This window comes from Cuculus canorus, chromosome 13, assembly GCF_017976375.1.
Source record: "Cuculus canorus isolate bCucCan1 chromosome 13, bCucCan1.pri, whole genome shotgun sequence".
Lineage (NCBI taxonomy): Eukaryota > Metazoa > Chordata > Aves > Cuculiformes > Cuculidae > Cuculus > Cuculus canorus.
The window spans coordinates 781,715-797,990 of record NC_071413.1 but is presented as its reverse complement, the minus strand read 5'-3'; the positions used below and the strand labels follow the sequence as shown (position 1 = coordinate 797,990).

The 16,276-nt window shown below is 46.5% G+C and overlaps 1 protein-coding gene across 2 annotated transcripts in view; it reads right to left on the bottom strand.

Moving 5' to 3' along the window:
- The window catches only part of URI1 (URI1 prefoldin like chaperone), a 40,459-nt gene extending 32,633 nt beyond the window's left edge, over positions 1-7,826 (bottom strand). The window contains exon 1 of one of the 2 annotated variants that reach the window (XM_054079109.1): positions 7,629-7,826. In XM_054079109.1, the coding sequence (XP_053935084.1) occupies positions 7,629-7,697 (69 nt within the window). In that variant the 5' untranslated portion in view covers positions 7,698-7,826. Of the gene's footprint in view, positions 1-3,851; positions 5,815-7,628 lie in introns of those variants that run through there. The other variant, XM_054079108.1, reaches the window with a different exon arrangement.
- Positions 7,827-16,276: the final 8,450 nt, after the last annotated feature.

The following is a 16,276-nucleotide window of genomic DNA, read 5'->3' as shown; positions in this document are numbered from 1 at the left end:
CAGCACGACTGTCACCTGCAGCATTCCCTTGGGAATGAAGGCAGGCAAGAAGGATGCTGTAGCACGAAGCTGGTTCCTACCTGTACAAGCCTGTGGGTTTCCTTACGTGCCCCTCCCCAGCAGGTTCTCACCCTCGCGTACACGGGCACCTCTTTCATCCATCTCATTTTTCCTTACCTGTTGCTCCTGCACGTGCTCCCATTACTAACAGCTGAGTGTAACCCTTTGTGGTGCTTCTGACTGTCAAGGCGATGCACAAACAGCTCTGCTTTCCTCTCCAGACACAGACTATTTTTATTGAGGTAGCTCGCCAAGGTGGAGCACAGGCATACGAATGTATCTTTCTGCTGAGCAGCAAGACACTGCCTACAAAGGTGATGGGTTTAGCACACGACGAACAATTCTCCTCTCCCTTATCTGTTCTGAACAGCAACAAGCAGGCTGCCAAGCCAGAACTTTATCTACACTTCAACTCCTGAAAAAGTACAAACACCAGAGCTGGTACTGGAATGACCTGCAGTTTCAGGTACCAATGCTGAACTGGCTGTGCCCAAGGCACACAGCTATGTTCAAGTCTAAAGAATGAGAAACTTGTATTTCTAAGAGGAAAGTGATTTTAATTGAAAATCAAAATGCCCATCGGCTTAGGCAGTTTGTAAATGAAGGGCAGGTTGCTTCCACACGTGGGGGTATGGACGTGGGAATACGCAGCATGGCACAAAAGCAAAGTTCCTGCTTACATGAATTGCAAGTCAGGCATCTGAGAGGCTAAGCACACGTGTGCTGTTTCTACAGGCACACTTCTGTGTTTTGCTCTCATTCTATTTCTTCTATATGGCCTGGAGCAAATCGCAACCTCTCAGTCTACATTTCTTCATCTGCAAAATGGGGATAATAGTATTAACCTACCCACCTCAGAGTGTTTAATGATGATTAATTAATGTGAGAAAAGCACTCTAAAGATGTAAGAGCACTATATAAGTGATAAAGCATTATTTACCACTTGAAAAGTAATCTGAATAAAATCAGATATGCAAGTAATTTGTTTACATGTAGCAATAATATAATTTGTGACTATTTAATCTTGAATTACTCTCACTTTAAACATCCCTTTCAATCACATTTCCAGTTACTTAGGGAAAATGAAGTATGGAATACTTTTTGAGAAAGCAGAGCAAGTAATGAGGTGGTAATTAAAGTCAGGATCTAATAAAGTCTAAGCCCAAAGATCTGCCTTCAGCAGACTGTCCCTGCCATGGGGACTGCGTCAAGACCTCAACCTCAGTTCTGTTCTTCAGACCCTCCTGCAAACCACAGTGGAAGGGTTTGCTGCTGTTCTGAAATGTGGATCATTTCAGAGAAACTCTGGATAAATCCAAGATAATTTCAACTACTGACTTAATTCCATTGGCTCTGACTCCACAGTTTTACCTGCTTAACCTTGTACATTCAAGTGTTCCCTGTAGCATGCACATGCACATAAGCTGCCTCCATCTCCAAATGTTTGTGGTACCAAGACCCCTGCAGGAGACTCCTCTGTGCACCCCAAACCCTAAAAGGTCACTGATGGAATAATCGGTTCCAATACCACTTTACATTGCAGAGCATCACTAATGGGTGCTCAAATATTTAATCATCTCTTGGCAACAAGGATGTAACAAGCCACATGCAAAATAAACATGTAAAACGAATTTTCATTTTTTCCTCTAGGAAGCTACACAGCACTTGCCTAAAACACAGCAGTCACTGAGGGAGAAAGGCAGAATTAATGTCTACACAATTCTTTTTCCTAGAGCCCCATTTTCAATGAAAAAATGAAATAAAACTATTAAAAGTTCTTCAGTCTGCTGGCACACTGTACGATTTAATGGAAAAGGAGGAAAGCATTTTGGAGTTATCATATTCATTTATTAACTCATATTACTCAAAACCACTACATTTCAACAAATTATTAACATGAATCCCCCTTGGGTGAAAACTTCTGCCTTTTGAAGAAACGTGTTTGGGAAAAATACTGCAGGAAAAGAGAGACAGGAAGAAGCCCAAAGGGCTACTCTGGCTCATCCACCACTGGCTCCGCACTCCCCTGCCACATCATGCCAGTGTTGGACACGACCACTTTGGCACGCATGACTTACTCTCTCACATTTTATCGCCACACAAGTGTCCGTACAAAAGTGTTGAGGCATCACTCTTTCGATGGCAGTGAAACTGCCACCTAACGGACAAGAGGCACCACAAACCCCGCGGCTGTACGTTGCAGCCCAGCACCCTGATGCCCCACAATGACCAACCAAAGTCTCCCTGCAGGGACTGCTCCGAGGGCCTCAAGACAGCAAGCTCCAAGCTAGCATATCCATCTGTGAGACTGGAACTTCAGGTGGAAACAAAACACAATTTCAGAGTCTCAAAGTTGGAGAGAAACACACGAGGCAAGGGGTACCCATGTCAATCCAAGAAGACAGGCTATGAGTATTGCTTCAGGAATGGAGACCTGCAGAGATGCCAGGGATAGGAAAGGTGACTCCCAAGCAGTGCCCTGGTCACTGCATCCACTCACAGAGTCTGTAGGCAGCTACAGGAGCAGCACAATCCAGTAACACCTAGATTTTGTGGATATAACCTCACCTACGCATTCCAGTTACCAACGAGGCAGGACATATACAGACTTGCCCGCTCCAGAACAAAGGCAACGCTCTTTAAACTCCTTTGTGAATAGTTGGGGTTTAATTATGATTTAAAAAAAACTATTTAAGATCTGTTAATTCATTTCACAATTCTTGACACTATATAAACTAGTAGGTGTTTAATTCATACTAATAAGAACATAGACAAATATTGACTACAAAAAGTGAAAGTGATGAACAATTAGCACTGGAGGAACAGAAAGTATTACACTGAAAGCTTCTGGATAATGACTGAATTAGCACTTTTACCTGAAAGCAGCACACAAGAGAACATTATTGGAGCGCACCACTAGAAAAAAGCACTGGGCAGGGTGGAGGGGATGCCATCACACTGTTCTGAACTGGCAATGTCCAGGCACCTTCTGAAAAGGACAAGGGCAAATGGAGCTTCAGACAGGGCTTCCTACAAAGGAGCACACTGGTAATCCTTCTCAAACAGTTACTATCACACAGAATCACAGAATCACAGAATCACAAGGTTGGAAAGGACCCATTGGATCATCGAGTCCAACCGTTCCTAACACTCCCTAAACCATGTCCTTAAGTACTTCATCCACCCGTTCCTTAAACACCTCCAGGGAAGGCGACTCGACCACCTCCCTGGGCAGCCTGTTCCAGTACCCAATGACTCTTACTGTGAAGAATTTTTTTCTGATATCCAACCTGAACCTCCCCTGACGGAGCTTCAGGCCATTCCCTCTAGTCCTGTCCCCTGTCACTTGGGAGAAGAGGCCAGCTCCCTCCTCTCCACAACCTCCTTTCAGGTAGTTGTAGAGAGTAATAAGGTCTCCCCTCAGCCTCCTCTTCTCAAGGCTAAACAACCCCAGCTCTCTCAGCCACTCCTCATAAGACTTGTTCTCCAGCCCCCTCACCAGCTTTGTTGCTCTTCTCTGGACACGCTCCAGAGCCTCAACATCCTTCTTGTGGTGAGGGGCCCAGAACTGAACACAGTATTCGAGGTGCGGTCTCACCAGTGCCGAGTACAGAGGGAGAATAACCTCCCTGGACCTGCTGGTGACCCCATTTCTGATACTATGCAAAGCAAAGGGCTGCTACGCTGCTGTCTCCTGTCCAGGCTTCCTCCAGGTTCTGTTAACTTGAATGGAGGCTGGAAAAAGTGCAGCACCCTGGGAGACCCTGCCCTGGAAAGCACAAGAATCTCACCTGCTGAGGCCACAGGCCAGCAGTTCCAGATTCCCAGGGGCTCCTGCAGCAGTGCCAAGTGTGCAAGTCCCTACTCATCCTCGCTGCTCTTTTCCTGACTGAAGGAACAGCCCTAAAACTCCCAAGCTGATGATTTCACAGTGTAGCTATTACCTGAAAAAGACTTCAAGAGCAGCAGCCAGCCCCAGAAGTAATCCATGGAAAAAGAAGAGAAAGCAGTTCAATGAATGTAAGTTTAAGACTCTGGGATTCACTTCCACATAATCCACCTACAAGCTGTTTAACTGTTAAGAACCTGCAAGTACTCAGGATCTTGAAAACAATTTTGAAACTAAAGACCATGCAGCTCCACTATTTGAATCCACATTAAGAATACCTCATAATACACAGTGGCCAATGAGTTTCGGTAATAGCTGCACTAAATCAAACTGTGCTTTGCTGTCTTGATGAGTGGCAGGAGAGTCACTGCCTTGCCCTCATTTTCCTAAATGGAAAATAAAAACGTGTTTGTCCGTGTCAGCTACTGCTGGAGCCCTTTAGGTTCTCTATGCCTGCATTTGCACTCTAGAAACGTCTCTCGGCCCTAACTGGTTCCGTACCATCTCCTGTTACACCTACCTCCATGGCAATGCTCAGGAGCCTCAGAACGTACCTGCCCACCGCAAATTCACTGCCCACTGAAATCACACAGATTGGACTCGTCAGCTTCCTACAGGATGTCAATCCCACCCCGTTTGATTAAGTGTAGGAACATTGTATATAAAATATTATGTTTAAATGCAGGTTCCATAGCATGAGAATCCACCTACTGAAATATTCATTTTAATTCCTGTCCTAACTTGCAATAGATTTCCAGCAGTATTTTCAGCTAACACATACCACTTTTCCACAGAATCCGGGACACATACCTTATATTCTTCTTACAGAAACAGTCAAAACCTTACGCAGGCACCATGCTAGCAACAATAGTCTTTATCATGAAAATTACTAGATATTCTTCTATAATTTATCCCCAAGACACACATTCTAAGTCGTGTTTTTATACAAAGTGCCTTTAGTGGGATCACTGAAAACTGCTTTTAACAGTTTGGTCTTACTACCACCACAAATTAATGAGGTGAAATCTGTCCAACAGGTGAGTGGTCCTACACAAGGACTGAAATTACTTTTCACCAGGGGTCCTAAACCTGGCAGCTGCTGCCTCATGCAGAGGAACATCCTGCTTTCTTCATGTTCTTCAACAGAAAGCAAGCCTCAGCCCACATGTGCTCCATCCAGAGCAGCTCTTCAGCACTTTAAAGCTCAAACCCGTGGCTGAACCAGGATTGTACAACCACCACGATTTTAAAATAACTGCGATTCAAATACTGTCTTTAACTCCACAGACATAATGATGTATTTCGCTGTCACACTAAAGGCTGCCTTCAGACTAACAGCAATAAAGAGGTTTCTTATTCAAGGATCACTGGGACAGCACAAGATCACAGTAATTAAAAGAAATCTATGTGCCTGCTTAAATGCCAGTGTATATGGATATCGTTCCGGCTAAGTAACTTCACTGTTTGTTATGACACTTATACTTGGCTCACCAGTTTACCAAAGCATGCGGTAGCTAACGCTCCCTCATCCCTGCACCAAGGCCAAAACAAGAGCCTTCAACCTCTGTAATTTTGTAAGAAAAATCTGAATCTCTGCACAGAGAAGGCTGAAATCAAAAGCCCTCCTCCAGCCTAAAATACAGTATTTTTGGAACTGAAAATACTGTTGTAATCCAAGTTCAGATATTCATTGCGCAGAGGGGAAGGCCACTGTATCTTCAGCATGACGCTCCACTGTAGCCCACATAGGTGGTTCTTTAGTGGAATTCCATACTGGGGCTGAACCGTTCCAATTTTTTTGGCCAATTTGCAGAAATTACATAAAGCTGCCCTACAATAAAACATAATTTTGGTAAATCAGCCTAACAGAGGCTTAATTAATGGTCTCCCAGGCCTCTTTTCCAGTGGAGCAGATCTGTTTAAGAGCCTTAAACTTACTTACAGGGCGGTCTTACTATGAACTGGGAATAATTCCACATGGCTACAACAGACACCCGCTTACACCTTAGGCCTCACTGACACTCACGTACCACAGAAATTATTCTCCAGTTCCACCTCCTTGAAAATGAACTGGAGGAGTCCAAGCAGACAAGTTCCTATTACCAGACGAATATAATGGGTTACTATCTGTGCAGGATGGATGACACAGAGTATTTCAGCAGATCCTCCTACTGTTCATCCACACGCATGGCCAGTTGGTTACACAGATGTTCCAGGACTGATTTAGTACTACGCTGCTCAAAAGGAGATGCATCTTTTCATGCTGCATTGCAGACAAAGCATGTTTTTTACACCACATACGTGTCAGTTTTCTTACTCTTAGCTAAACCAGCATGTGAAGAAGCAACACACGCTACAGATGAAGTCCTCCACTATAACTGAGAAGCTCCAATGTGTGTCTTAAAAGCACCTTTAAAAAACTTTAACCACATGGGGAAAAAGAGCAGACAACATGAAGGGCATGCAGACTGTGGGCAAACATCCCTGTGCTGGTAACACACGGCACGCTGCATGAGCTCCACAGCAGCTTCTGCACCCATGGAGTTCACTGCCAGGCCAGGACCTGTGAGCCCAGGATCACGTTCAATCTGTCAGCCAGGGCCACTCGCCTGAGAACAGGGGTGACCAGCAGGAGGAGGGATCCCGAGCACTGCTCTACGGCAATACACGGGACCAGCTTCGAGATTCTTACTTTTGCAGAGGACTCTGGCCCTTGCAAACTCATTTCACAGAATTGCTTATGTTGGAAAAGACCTTTAAGATCATCGAGTCCAGCCATAAAATTACAATTTCAAATGCCATTGATGTTTTTTAAGGTATTAACCGTTGGCAGACTCACTCTGGGGTTGGCCCATGAGGGCTTGGAGATGGGTCTCGCAGGGGACTGCCTGCAGCCCCTGTGTGAACACCGTACAAGCAGCCCTGCGGCTGGAAAACCGCTGGGAAGTGGGTGAGGAACGCGGGTTTGGAAGCCAGAAGCGCATAGGCTTTGTGCTCTTCCAACAGGCCAGCCTGCAGGGCAGCGCGGATGGGCCTCTGCCTCCCCTGGGGGCTCCCAAAGCTTCGCTCAGGCCCCACCGGCGGCCCCCGGGCTGCTCGGGCTCCCCGGGCCCCGGCACGACTTGGGCTCCCGAGGCCTTGGGCTCCTCCGGGGTTGCTCGGGCTCCCGAGGCCTCAAGCCCGGTCCCGGTCCCGCTCAGGCTCCCAAGGCCTGGGGCTGCCCTGGGCCCGGCCCCGCTCGAGCTCCACCGGCGCCGCTCGAGTTCTCGAGGCCTCAGGCTGCCCCGGGCCCGGCCCCTCTCGGGCTCCCGAGGCCCCGGGGCTGCTCGGGTCCCGTTCGGGCGGCCTGGGCCCTGGCCCCCAAAGCCTCACGCTCCCCCTGCCCCGGTCCCGGCCCTGTTTAGGCCCCCCCATCCCCGAGGGGTCCCCCCGGTTCCGGGCCCTGCGCGGCGCTGCGTCTTGAGTTCTCAGGACCTCAGGCTTCCCCGGGCCCGCGGCCGCTCGGGTCCCAGTGCCCCAGGCCCGGCCCCGGCTCCGCTGGGGCTCCCAGACCCCTGGGCTGCTCGGGTCCCGTTCGGGCTTCCCGGGCCCCGGCCCCCCCCCGTCCCGCCGGGTCCCCCCCGGTCCCGGGCCCCGCGCGGCGCTGACGTCAGGCGGTCACGTGCCCGCCGGTCGGTACCTGCCGGTGCTCGCGGCGCAGGCGGCCCACAAGCGCGGCGCGGAGCGGGGCGGCGCCGCCCGCCTCCATGGCCGTGCGATCAGCGCCGCCGCCGCCGCCGCCGAGCTGCCCGGGGCGCTGCCAGCGGAGCCGGCATCGCAGCCTGGGCTGCCGGGCCGCGCCTGCTGCACGCCGGGAGCCGCGGGGGCGGGCGCTGCTGCGCACCGGGCCGCCCCCGCCACCCCCGGCACCGCGGCGGGGCGGGCGGCGCCCGGGGTGTCCTGCGGGCGCCCCGACACCGGCCCGGGGTCCGGGCGCTTCAGCTCTCCTACAAACGGCCTAACGTCTGCCCAGAGGTGCAGACACTTCCTTTCTCCTACAAACACCCCGGTATCTGCCCAGAGATGCGCTCAATACCATCTACAAACACCCTAAAATCTGCCCAGACACTGAGCACCATCTGTAGACACCCCCTTACCTGCCCAGAGATGCGGACACTTCATATCTGCTACAAACACCCTACGATCTGCTCAGAGATGCATCCGGGATCTCCTACAAACACCCCAAGAGCTGCCCAGGTGCAGGCGCTTCGTATCTCCTATAAACACCCTAAAATCTGACACGCGTGCACTCGGCGTCTCCTGCAAGCACCTGCCCAGAGATGCAGACACTCGGTATCTCCTATAAACATCCCGGCCTCTGCTCAGGAATGCAGGCACTTATTCTTAAGAAAATTATGAACTTGGTAGTTAATCGACTCAAGGTTGAAAGTGTGTGATGAAAGAAGGAAAGGGATCAAACAGGGAGAATTTGTCGTAGTTTAAGGACTACTTAAAGGATTATCTCCCACAAAACTAGCGCACCTACTGAAGACCCCGAAGGCCAGTTTATAGGAAACAGACTGTCAGAATCTCACCTGGCTAATACAATTGTTACACCTAAGACGTGTATTCAGGAGGTTACACAATTCTACTTCAACACAAAATTGCTTATTTCCTTTCCACATCCTTAGTTAGGAAGGTCTTCCACCCAGCACATGCACAGAATAAAAGCAGTGTCTCCTCTCTAAATAAAATTCTTTGTTTCGGGAGTTTCTTTTTTTTATTTCAGGTAAGATCCTGACTGGCTTTTGGGAATGCTGGGCAGGTCAAACACCTGTCCCTTATAACAGGGAGGTGTCACCATTACCAGGCCCAGTCCTGTCCAACGTGAGCCAGCAGTGGGTCACGTTCTGCACTTATCACCTGCATGAAGCCATTGTGGCCCCTGAACCTCTATGGAATATAAAATAAATCTAATTGGCTAAGCTGTAGATTTTTGTATACTTGTTTACTACAGTAAGTCTTTTAGATGCCCTACCAGGTGATTTTCATGATACCTTGGGGAAAACTCTGGAGAACTCTCTATAAGGAGCACTAGGTGATAGCTAAGTATTTATTTGCTCAGTCACGAACTGATCCTCTCCCTTGCCATCCTCCCACCCAAGTGTCCCATGTTTAACACCAATATCTGAGACCCATCAAACTGATGTGCCCCCACATTCAGTTTTTTAGCAGAATCATGTATTAAATAGGTTGATGTTCCTTTGTGTTTCCTCTGCAGGGAGAATAAGGGGTCTGATTTTTCATTGCGTTAAGGCTGAAGCTACCGGACCTTGAAGTCCATCAATACAGTACATTGCATTTATACATCTGTAGTGATGGAGAGAAGCCTGAATCTACATATTGGACTCAGTCAAGACACAGAAAATAGTCAGAAATTACCTATCCATGTGCATACATTTATACATGATACCACACGTCTGGGAGCAACTGTTTGAGAAAAGCTGGGACAGACTATAAGCTTTCTGGTAGGACCATCTATAGAAATTCTTTTTCATGATCTAAAAGGTATCTCTGTAAAATACATGATATCTTTGGAGGGCAAGATATCCAACTATTAGTGCGCATAAGGCTTTAATCTTGTTATGTGTTTGCTAGTAATAACAATTTATTTTTATGCTATCACTGCATAAAGCTCCGGGCCCCTCTTGGCAACACAGCTGACTGTATCGTAGCTTTTATACTGTGAGCGTTGTCCTGGTTGGTTTAATACATGAAACTTGGATGCTTTATTTGTGTGCTTTGCAGTTGTTTCTGCCATCTTTGATTAGTATCACCTGGAGATCCCAGCTTTCTGCATGCAGTCACACCCAAGAGGAAAGACAGACTCAGAAAAGATTAGTGTCACTTTGCTTTTTCCCCTCATCTTTTTTCCATGAAGGAGGAGAGGTTTCTGATTGCAGCGGTGCACCAATGCAGACAGCCTCAATAGCTGAGTACCTCAATAGCTTCAGCCTCCTCTCGTATGTCCCAGAATTAAGGCTGGTACAACTCTGTTGACTGCAGCAGCGATTTATACCTGCGTTAGTGAAAGGAGAATCCAATTCTGAGGTTTTTATGAGGAGGACTGTGAAATTTGTTCTTTTAGCTTGTCAGACAGTATCGCATTCACATTGTCTTTAAAGAGAAGACTGTGACATCAAGGATGTATTTCTCTGAAACTATCTGCTCCTGTACTCGTTTGCTCAGGTGATGATGAGGGCAGCAGAGTGAGAGCAGCCCTTACACAGCCTCAGGAACTGGATTTAGGGGTCTTTCCCATCGCATACACAACTTCTTTTCTAGCATTTGGACACACAAACTCGCTTCCATATAGGAACCAGCAAACACACACTCAGTCTGCACGCACAGACCAGAGCTGGTACCACAGAAATTTGTCTGGCAGTCTGTATTTCCCTTTCACAAGCTAAAACAGGCTATCAGGCTTTGGGCCACGGCAGCCCGTTTCATACAGGTCGTGCATCAGGTCCAGACAGGAGCCACCCAGGTTAGACCCATGAAGAATTCTCCACCAGAAGTGGCCCTGTTAAATATTCGATACTAGGTATGTTTTTCTGCCAGTTATTCATAAGAGCAGGCTACACACCATTGTTTTTTGCTGTAGCAGAGACAGCCAGTTTGGCCCCGTTGGGACTCTCAGAAAGCTGCTCTCTTGGTCTCCAGGCCCAAGGGGAGCTGTGCCTGCTAACGAGGCATTTTACCCTGTCTTGTTTCAGAGTGTTGAAATGGCATTTCTCCTGGATAGGGCATCCTCTTCTCCACACTGCAGCAAGCCAACATCGCAGCCTTACTTCACTTCCCAGGCTTCTTACCTGAGTTTCAGGCACTGCAGTAAAGCTTGTAACTACAAAGGCTGGGTTTATCATTACTTTCAATTAATAGCTTTGTCTATCCTTTTAATTGTAATTTCTTATTCACTTCAGGGAACTATATTTACATACATTTACATATACTTATTTATACACTTCACAAGTGTACTCGTATGAAAACCAGGGCATTTCCCTCACAAGCTCAAACCCATTTCCCCATCATCCAGCTTCCCTTTCATTTCACTTCACCTTTTGTTTTGTTTTTGACATTTATTCCATTCTAAAACACCGATTTTGTTGCTAAAGATATCCTACCAGTTTTGTTGAACTCTTCTCAGTAAACTCCCAAATGACACTGAGCATTGCATTCTTTTCTAAGAAAGCACATGGCATAGGACTATGACAGACAGAAGGAAGCCAGAAACTACTGTCCTCTACTTCTGCTGCTATAAACCCCAAAGCATATTATGATTCATTCCTGCACACCCTTCCCTGAGCATGCGATCCCAGCCACTGGGACGGTCATTGTGGCTTCGGTGGAAGTACTTGCACGGTCATGGGCTCTCCTGAGGGGAGAAAAATTTAGCTGACTTGTCAAAGTAAGAGTTTCTTCGGAGGCTCAAGGCTGAGGAGACTCGTAGCACAACATGAGCTCTTTTTTTTTGCGTCACCAGATCAAATCTGGCCTTGGTAATAGGGAGAAATCATTACCATCTGAATTCTAATCTGTGGCATATGGAATCGGGGCTGGGTGGTCTCATTATAACTTCTAGGAGAGCAATCCTCATCTCATAAACCACCACTGCAGGTGGCACTTGAAACGGAGGTCTCCAGGCTCCGTGGTGTGAATCCAACGCTTTTTACCACTGCTGAATTCACACGGTGTCTTTAGAAAAGAAAAAGTAACAGTCAGCTAGCTTTGTACTTTCTGAGCCCTGAAGATTTCCAGTAGATTTTTTTTCCTTCCTCTAAATAATCATGATAAACAAGACTTTGTTTATCATCAAAACAAGTGTATATTTTGTGTGGAATGATGTAAACTACAAATACCTGTGTACATCTCAGTGAGATGACCCCAGGCATTCAGACAGTAGTCCCGGGCCCCAAAGTGGAGAATGGTTCCAAAGATGCCCACTGCGTTTGCAGGACACGTGTACAAATAGGTCTGATTATTAGACTCCTTCTATGCAACAGATAAGCAGGCATTTCCACATCCTTTGGCATATCAAACTTAATTGATCGAGTTGACTAATAGTTTTGGAGACACAAACTATTTTAATCAATGTGAACTTGGGCATCATATCGATTTACAAGATGAGCCTTGATCTCTGTCTGTTTACATGCATTTATTGCATTACAGTGCAGAAAGTTTCTGCCTGGCCATCTTATCTCTGTTTTGAAGCACCGTGCCAACCTATTCCACTCTGCCACAGCAACAGCTAGTTGGCATCCCTGAGCTGGCATCTCCAGGGCTCAACATCTGCAGGGAAAATTACAGCTAGCTCAATGGAAAGCCCAACCAAAACCGCAGTGCCCGTGCTGGCAGGACTGCAAGGACAGCACTTCCGAATGCCTGGCTCAACAAGATTTTTGATCACTGGTGGTAGCTAAGTTGGGTTGGTTTTTTTCTAAAGCATCTAGGATTTAGGAGACATGCATTTCTATATAATAAATCAAAATAAGTGAGGAAGTGACAGAATAAGGGACTGTAGACTTTCAGTAATATGTTTCCTTTTAAAATTATGAGAGTACAAATGCACCAAATCTTCGAGGCCTCTATCCGACAAAGCACTTACATGTACACTTAATTTTAAATCTCCCTACAGTCACGCTTAGCTGGATTGAGGCATAATAATGGTAAATTTCTAGGCCAAATTCTGGACTGAATTCAGTAGATGCAGATGTCTTTAAAAGGAAACAATATGTGGCTGTAGAAAGCACATCTCTAGACACGCATGCCTCATCACTTGCATTCATGTTCTGGAACTGTCAAATGCATGAACATTTGGTTTCCCTGATTTAAAATACTTGTTGTATTTCACACAGAGCCACAGAGGTGCTGGGCTCTGCCAGCAGAACAAAAGAAGACGAACTCAGTCTAAAATTTAGGCAGAGGAATGGCAGGTAAAACATGGGGAGGGAAGAGAATGGGGGAGAGTTGGAGTACTGGGCTCACACCGTTACTCATTGCAGACATGTGCGCTTCGTGGTCGCCAAGTTATACGTTTTAAATATAGAAATTTAGTTTTATGTAGAAGTAATAATTATTAACAGAACAGAAATCTGAGGGGGCTCTACAAAGCGTTCTGACAGTCCATGGTAGATGGGAGTTTTGCCACTCATTTTAATAGAACCAGGCTTTTAATTCCAAGTGTCTCCTTTAACCCCGTATGTCCCCAAAAGAGCAGGCACAAATCTTTACAGCCCAACCAGGTCTGCCCTGACCTGGAGAGCTCCGATGCGAAACTTGGATGTGAGGAGCTGCCAGCTCCCTGCTCTCAGAATGAGGATGTGTCAGCGATCGCACAGCTGTCAGCAGCAGCACACGAGCAGCACCAAGCCCTTCTCCAGCCCTTTGATATAGCCAGGCCTCCTAATTAACCTTGCCATCGCCCCGGAGTCTGGTAGCAGACCTTACAGAAGAGGAGTTGCTCCATGATACCTCACCTGCAATTCTGTAGTGCTTTTCAGAGGCGAAAGGCATGTGGGAACCCTGTGGTATAGAACTGCTGGGTAGGAATGGTCCGTGCCGGTGGCCATGCATGGAGCTGATCCCACACACCCCGGGAACCACTGGTGCTGCGCAGCTCTGGCTCACAGGGAAAGGGATTTAAAACTGTCAGGCAGCGGCTTTCACCATTAACTTTCAGTTTTGAAACAGCTGAGGAGTGGAGGCTTTGAGGAAATCTGGGTCCAATTTTTATTTTTAGACAAACTGCCAGGGAAATAAATCACACAGTAATGATTTTAATTTTATAGTAGAACTGACAGCTCACTGTAGTGACTCAGTATTTGCAGAGTTCTCTACAGTATTGTGTAAGCATATAGTTTCATCTGTGGTTAAAAGAATTGAAGGGAGCTGTTCCTCTGGCACTTCGGAGGTGGTTCAGCAAGAGGAGGGAAGAAGGTGGCAAGGGACACACCTTGTCATTCACGTTGCAGTAGGCACTTTTAAGGAATCGTGCAAAGTTGCACGGAGCTAATATTTTTCTAATATTTCAGAACTTGTCCCCCAGCTAAGGTATAAATAATTCACTTATTACAGAGATAGGAACTAACCTTAATAAAGTCACTGGTAGAGCTGGAGCAATACACGAGTTGGTCATGTTCTTGGCCAGGTTCAATGAACCTGGCAGGGAGGAAGAACCTTTCCAGAAAGATGATTCTAGTAGCAAAATACCTTTGCAGTACTAGCAAAGAAAGACCCATAAAACAATTATTTTTCTTTGTGTTTGTGGATTTTTGTTGGCGTTGGGTTTTTTTTAAGCTTATCTGTCAAAACCCTGTGCTAGAGTCAACGAGGAGGCTGTGACGCCCCTCAAACCCAAGGCACAGGCTCCATGGGCTCTAGTAAAGAAACTGGCATCAGATCAGCAACTCCAACCCGGCTCCACGCTGTCTGAAAGGTCCATTCACAGGGAAGTTAATGCAGTGTCTTAGCCTGAATTACCTCCTTTTTATCACTACCTCCGTGCTATTTAGATATAGATTTTTTAGTTAAACGTACTTGTTAAATTTTAATGTTCTTTTGAAACACTGATGAATTCCAATACCACTCTGTGCAGCTTGCTGGGTCCAGAAAGTCACGCAGTGGGAGCAGAAGCTGTACGCGAGCCATGCTGAAGTAGTTTAGTTACTAGAGGATCTTTTTGTTTTCAGTATGGGCATGATGTAATAACCAACCAGCTCATTAGCTTTAACTAGTTAGTAGTGTCCCGTTCTATTCTTATAAAACACTATAGTAAATTATGGTCGAAGCAGATCTTCCCCGAGAATTGCCCTGCACTATGATAGGATTTGACCCTTCCCACCAAGGCAGATCTTCCGTACCTCCAAACTGCCTCTGCAGGCCAGGCACGCCCTTGGCCACAGGGACAGCCACCCTCCCTTTTGCAACCACGAGGCTGAAAACAGCCAGGCTGCACACACACAGGCGCAGTGGATTTGAAATACTGCACAAACTCAGACTCTGGAGAACATTAACTCTTAACATAGCAGCAACAGGAGTAATAGGAGCAACCACGTATTATTTGTGAATGAGAGGAAATAATACAGGATTCTTTAGTCACAGGTGTTTTGGCTGGGACAGTGCTTTGTTATGCAACTGAAATGATGGAAAAGTCAAGGAACCAGTAATTTCCTTTTGCATTTGCAAGAGAGGACCAAATATTTGTTGAAGTTAAACAGTGACAGACAAGGAAGTATAATACATAGATCTGGAGATGTTAAGGCAAGGACAGAGCAGCCATCCCAGCTCACACAGCAAGAGCTAATAGAGCACCAGAATACCCTTGTGTTATATTTATTACCTGCACTTTGATTAACAGCTTCTACATAACTAAAGACGATCAATCGGAGACACCTTGTGATGGTCTGAAGATACCAAGACAGATGGAACCATTGCAAATCCATGCAGAGAGTTCCAGCGGCTACTTTAAAACAGCTGCTTTAATTCCAATTCCGGCTTCACTCTCCAGACACTGGTTCTTCTGACACATTTCTGTTAGGTAAGAGAGTTCCCTACTACCCTGCATTTTCCTTCCATGAAGGTGCTTACACATTATAATTGAGTCACTACTTCTTATAGTGAAAGATAGAATAAAACAGCCTGTGGCCCTTAGAGCATAGGCAGGCTTCCAGAAGAGTTTATGAAGTAGAGGAAGTCTTAATTTGACTACTTACAATGCAGTATCAGTCATCTCCCTTTTCAAGCTTGCCGGAAGCTTTTGATTCCTTTTGGACAAAGCTACATACTCATGTTAAAAAGCACCTAAGCATATATCAATTCAGATGGCCCTTGGCCTCCCCACCTGGTTTTGTGGGCACAAGCACTCTTTATGACAAACCAATTTGGAATTGCATAGCAGGTAGAAATTTAAATCTTCTCTGAACCTAAAGCTATAGTGAAGCTTCTAACAGCAGCTGCTGTTTCACTGAAGTATTTTCTTTTCATAGAAGTGGATTTTGACTAATCTTACAGGGGTTTGAGAAAACTCTTTGCAGATCCAGCATCACTACAGACTGTTTATAAGGGTTTGCCACAGATTGAAGCCACCGTGGTCATCGGTGAACAGGAGCTGCTCCCCCCCACAGCACCTTCTGAAGGGGCTGCTTGGATCCCTGACGGGGAGCTATTTCCTGAGCACAAGAGCCAGTGTAATTTGGCTTGTGACTAGCACAAGCACTTGTGTATGATCTTGTTATTAGAGAAGGAACCAGCATGGAAAAGCAAGCTGCCCCTTTGGTGGCACATGCAGCA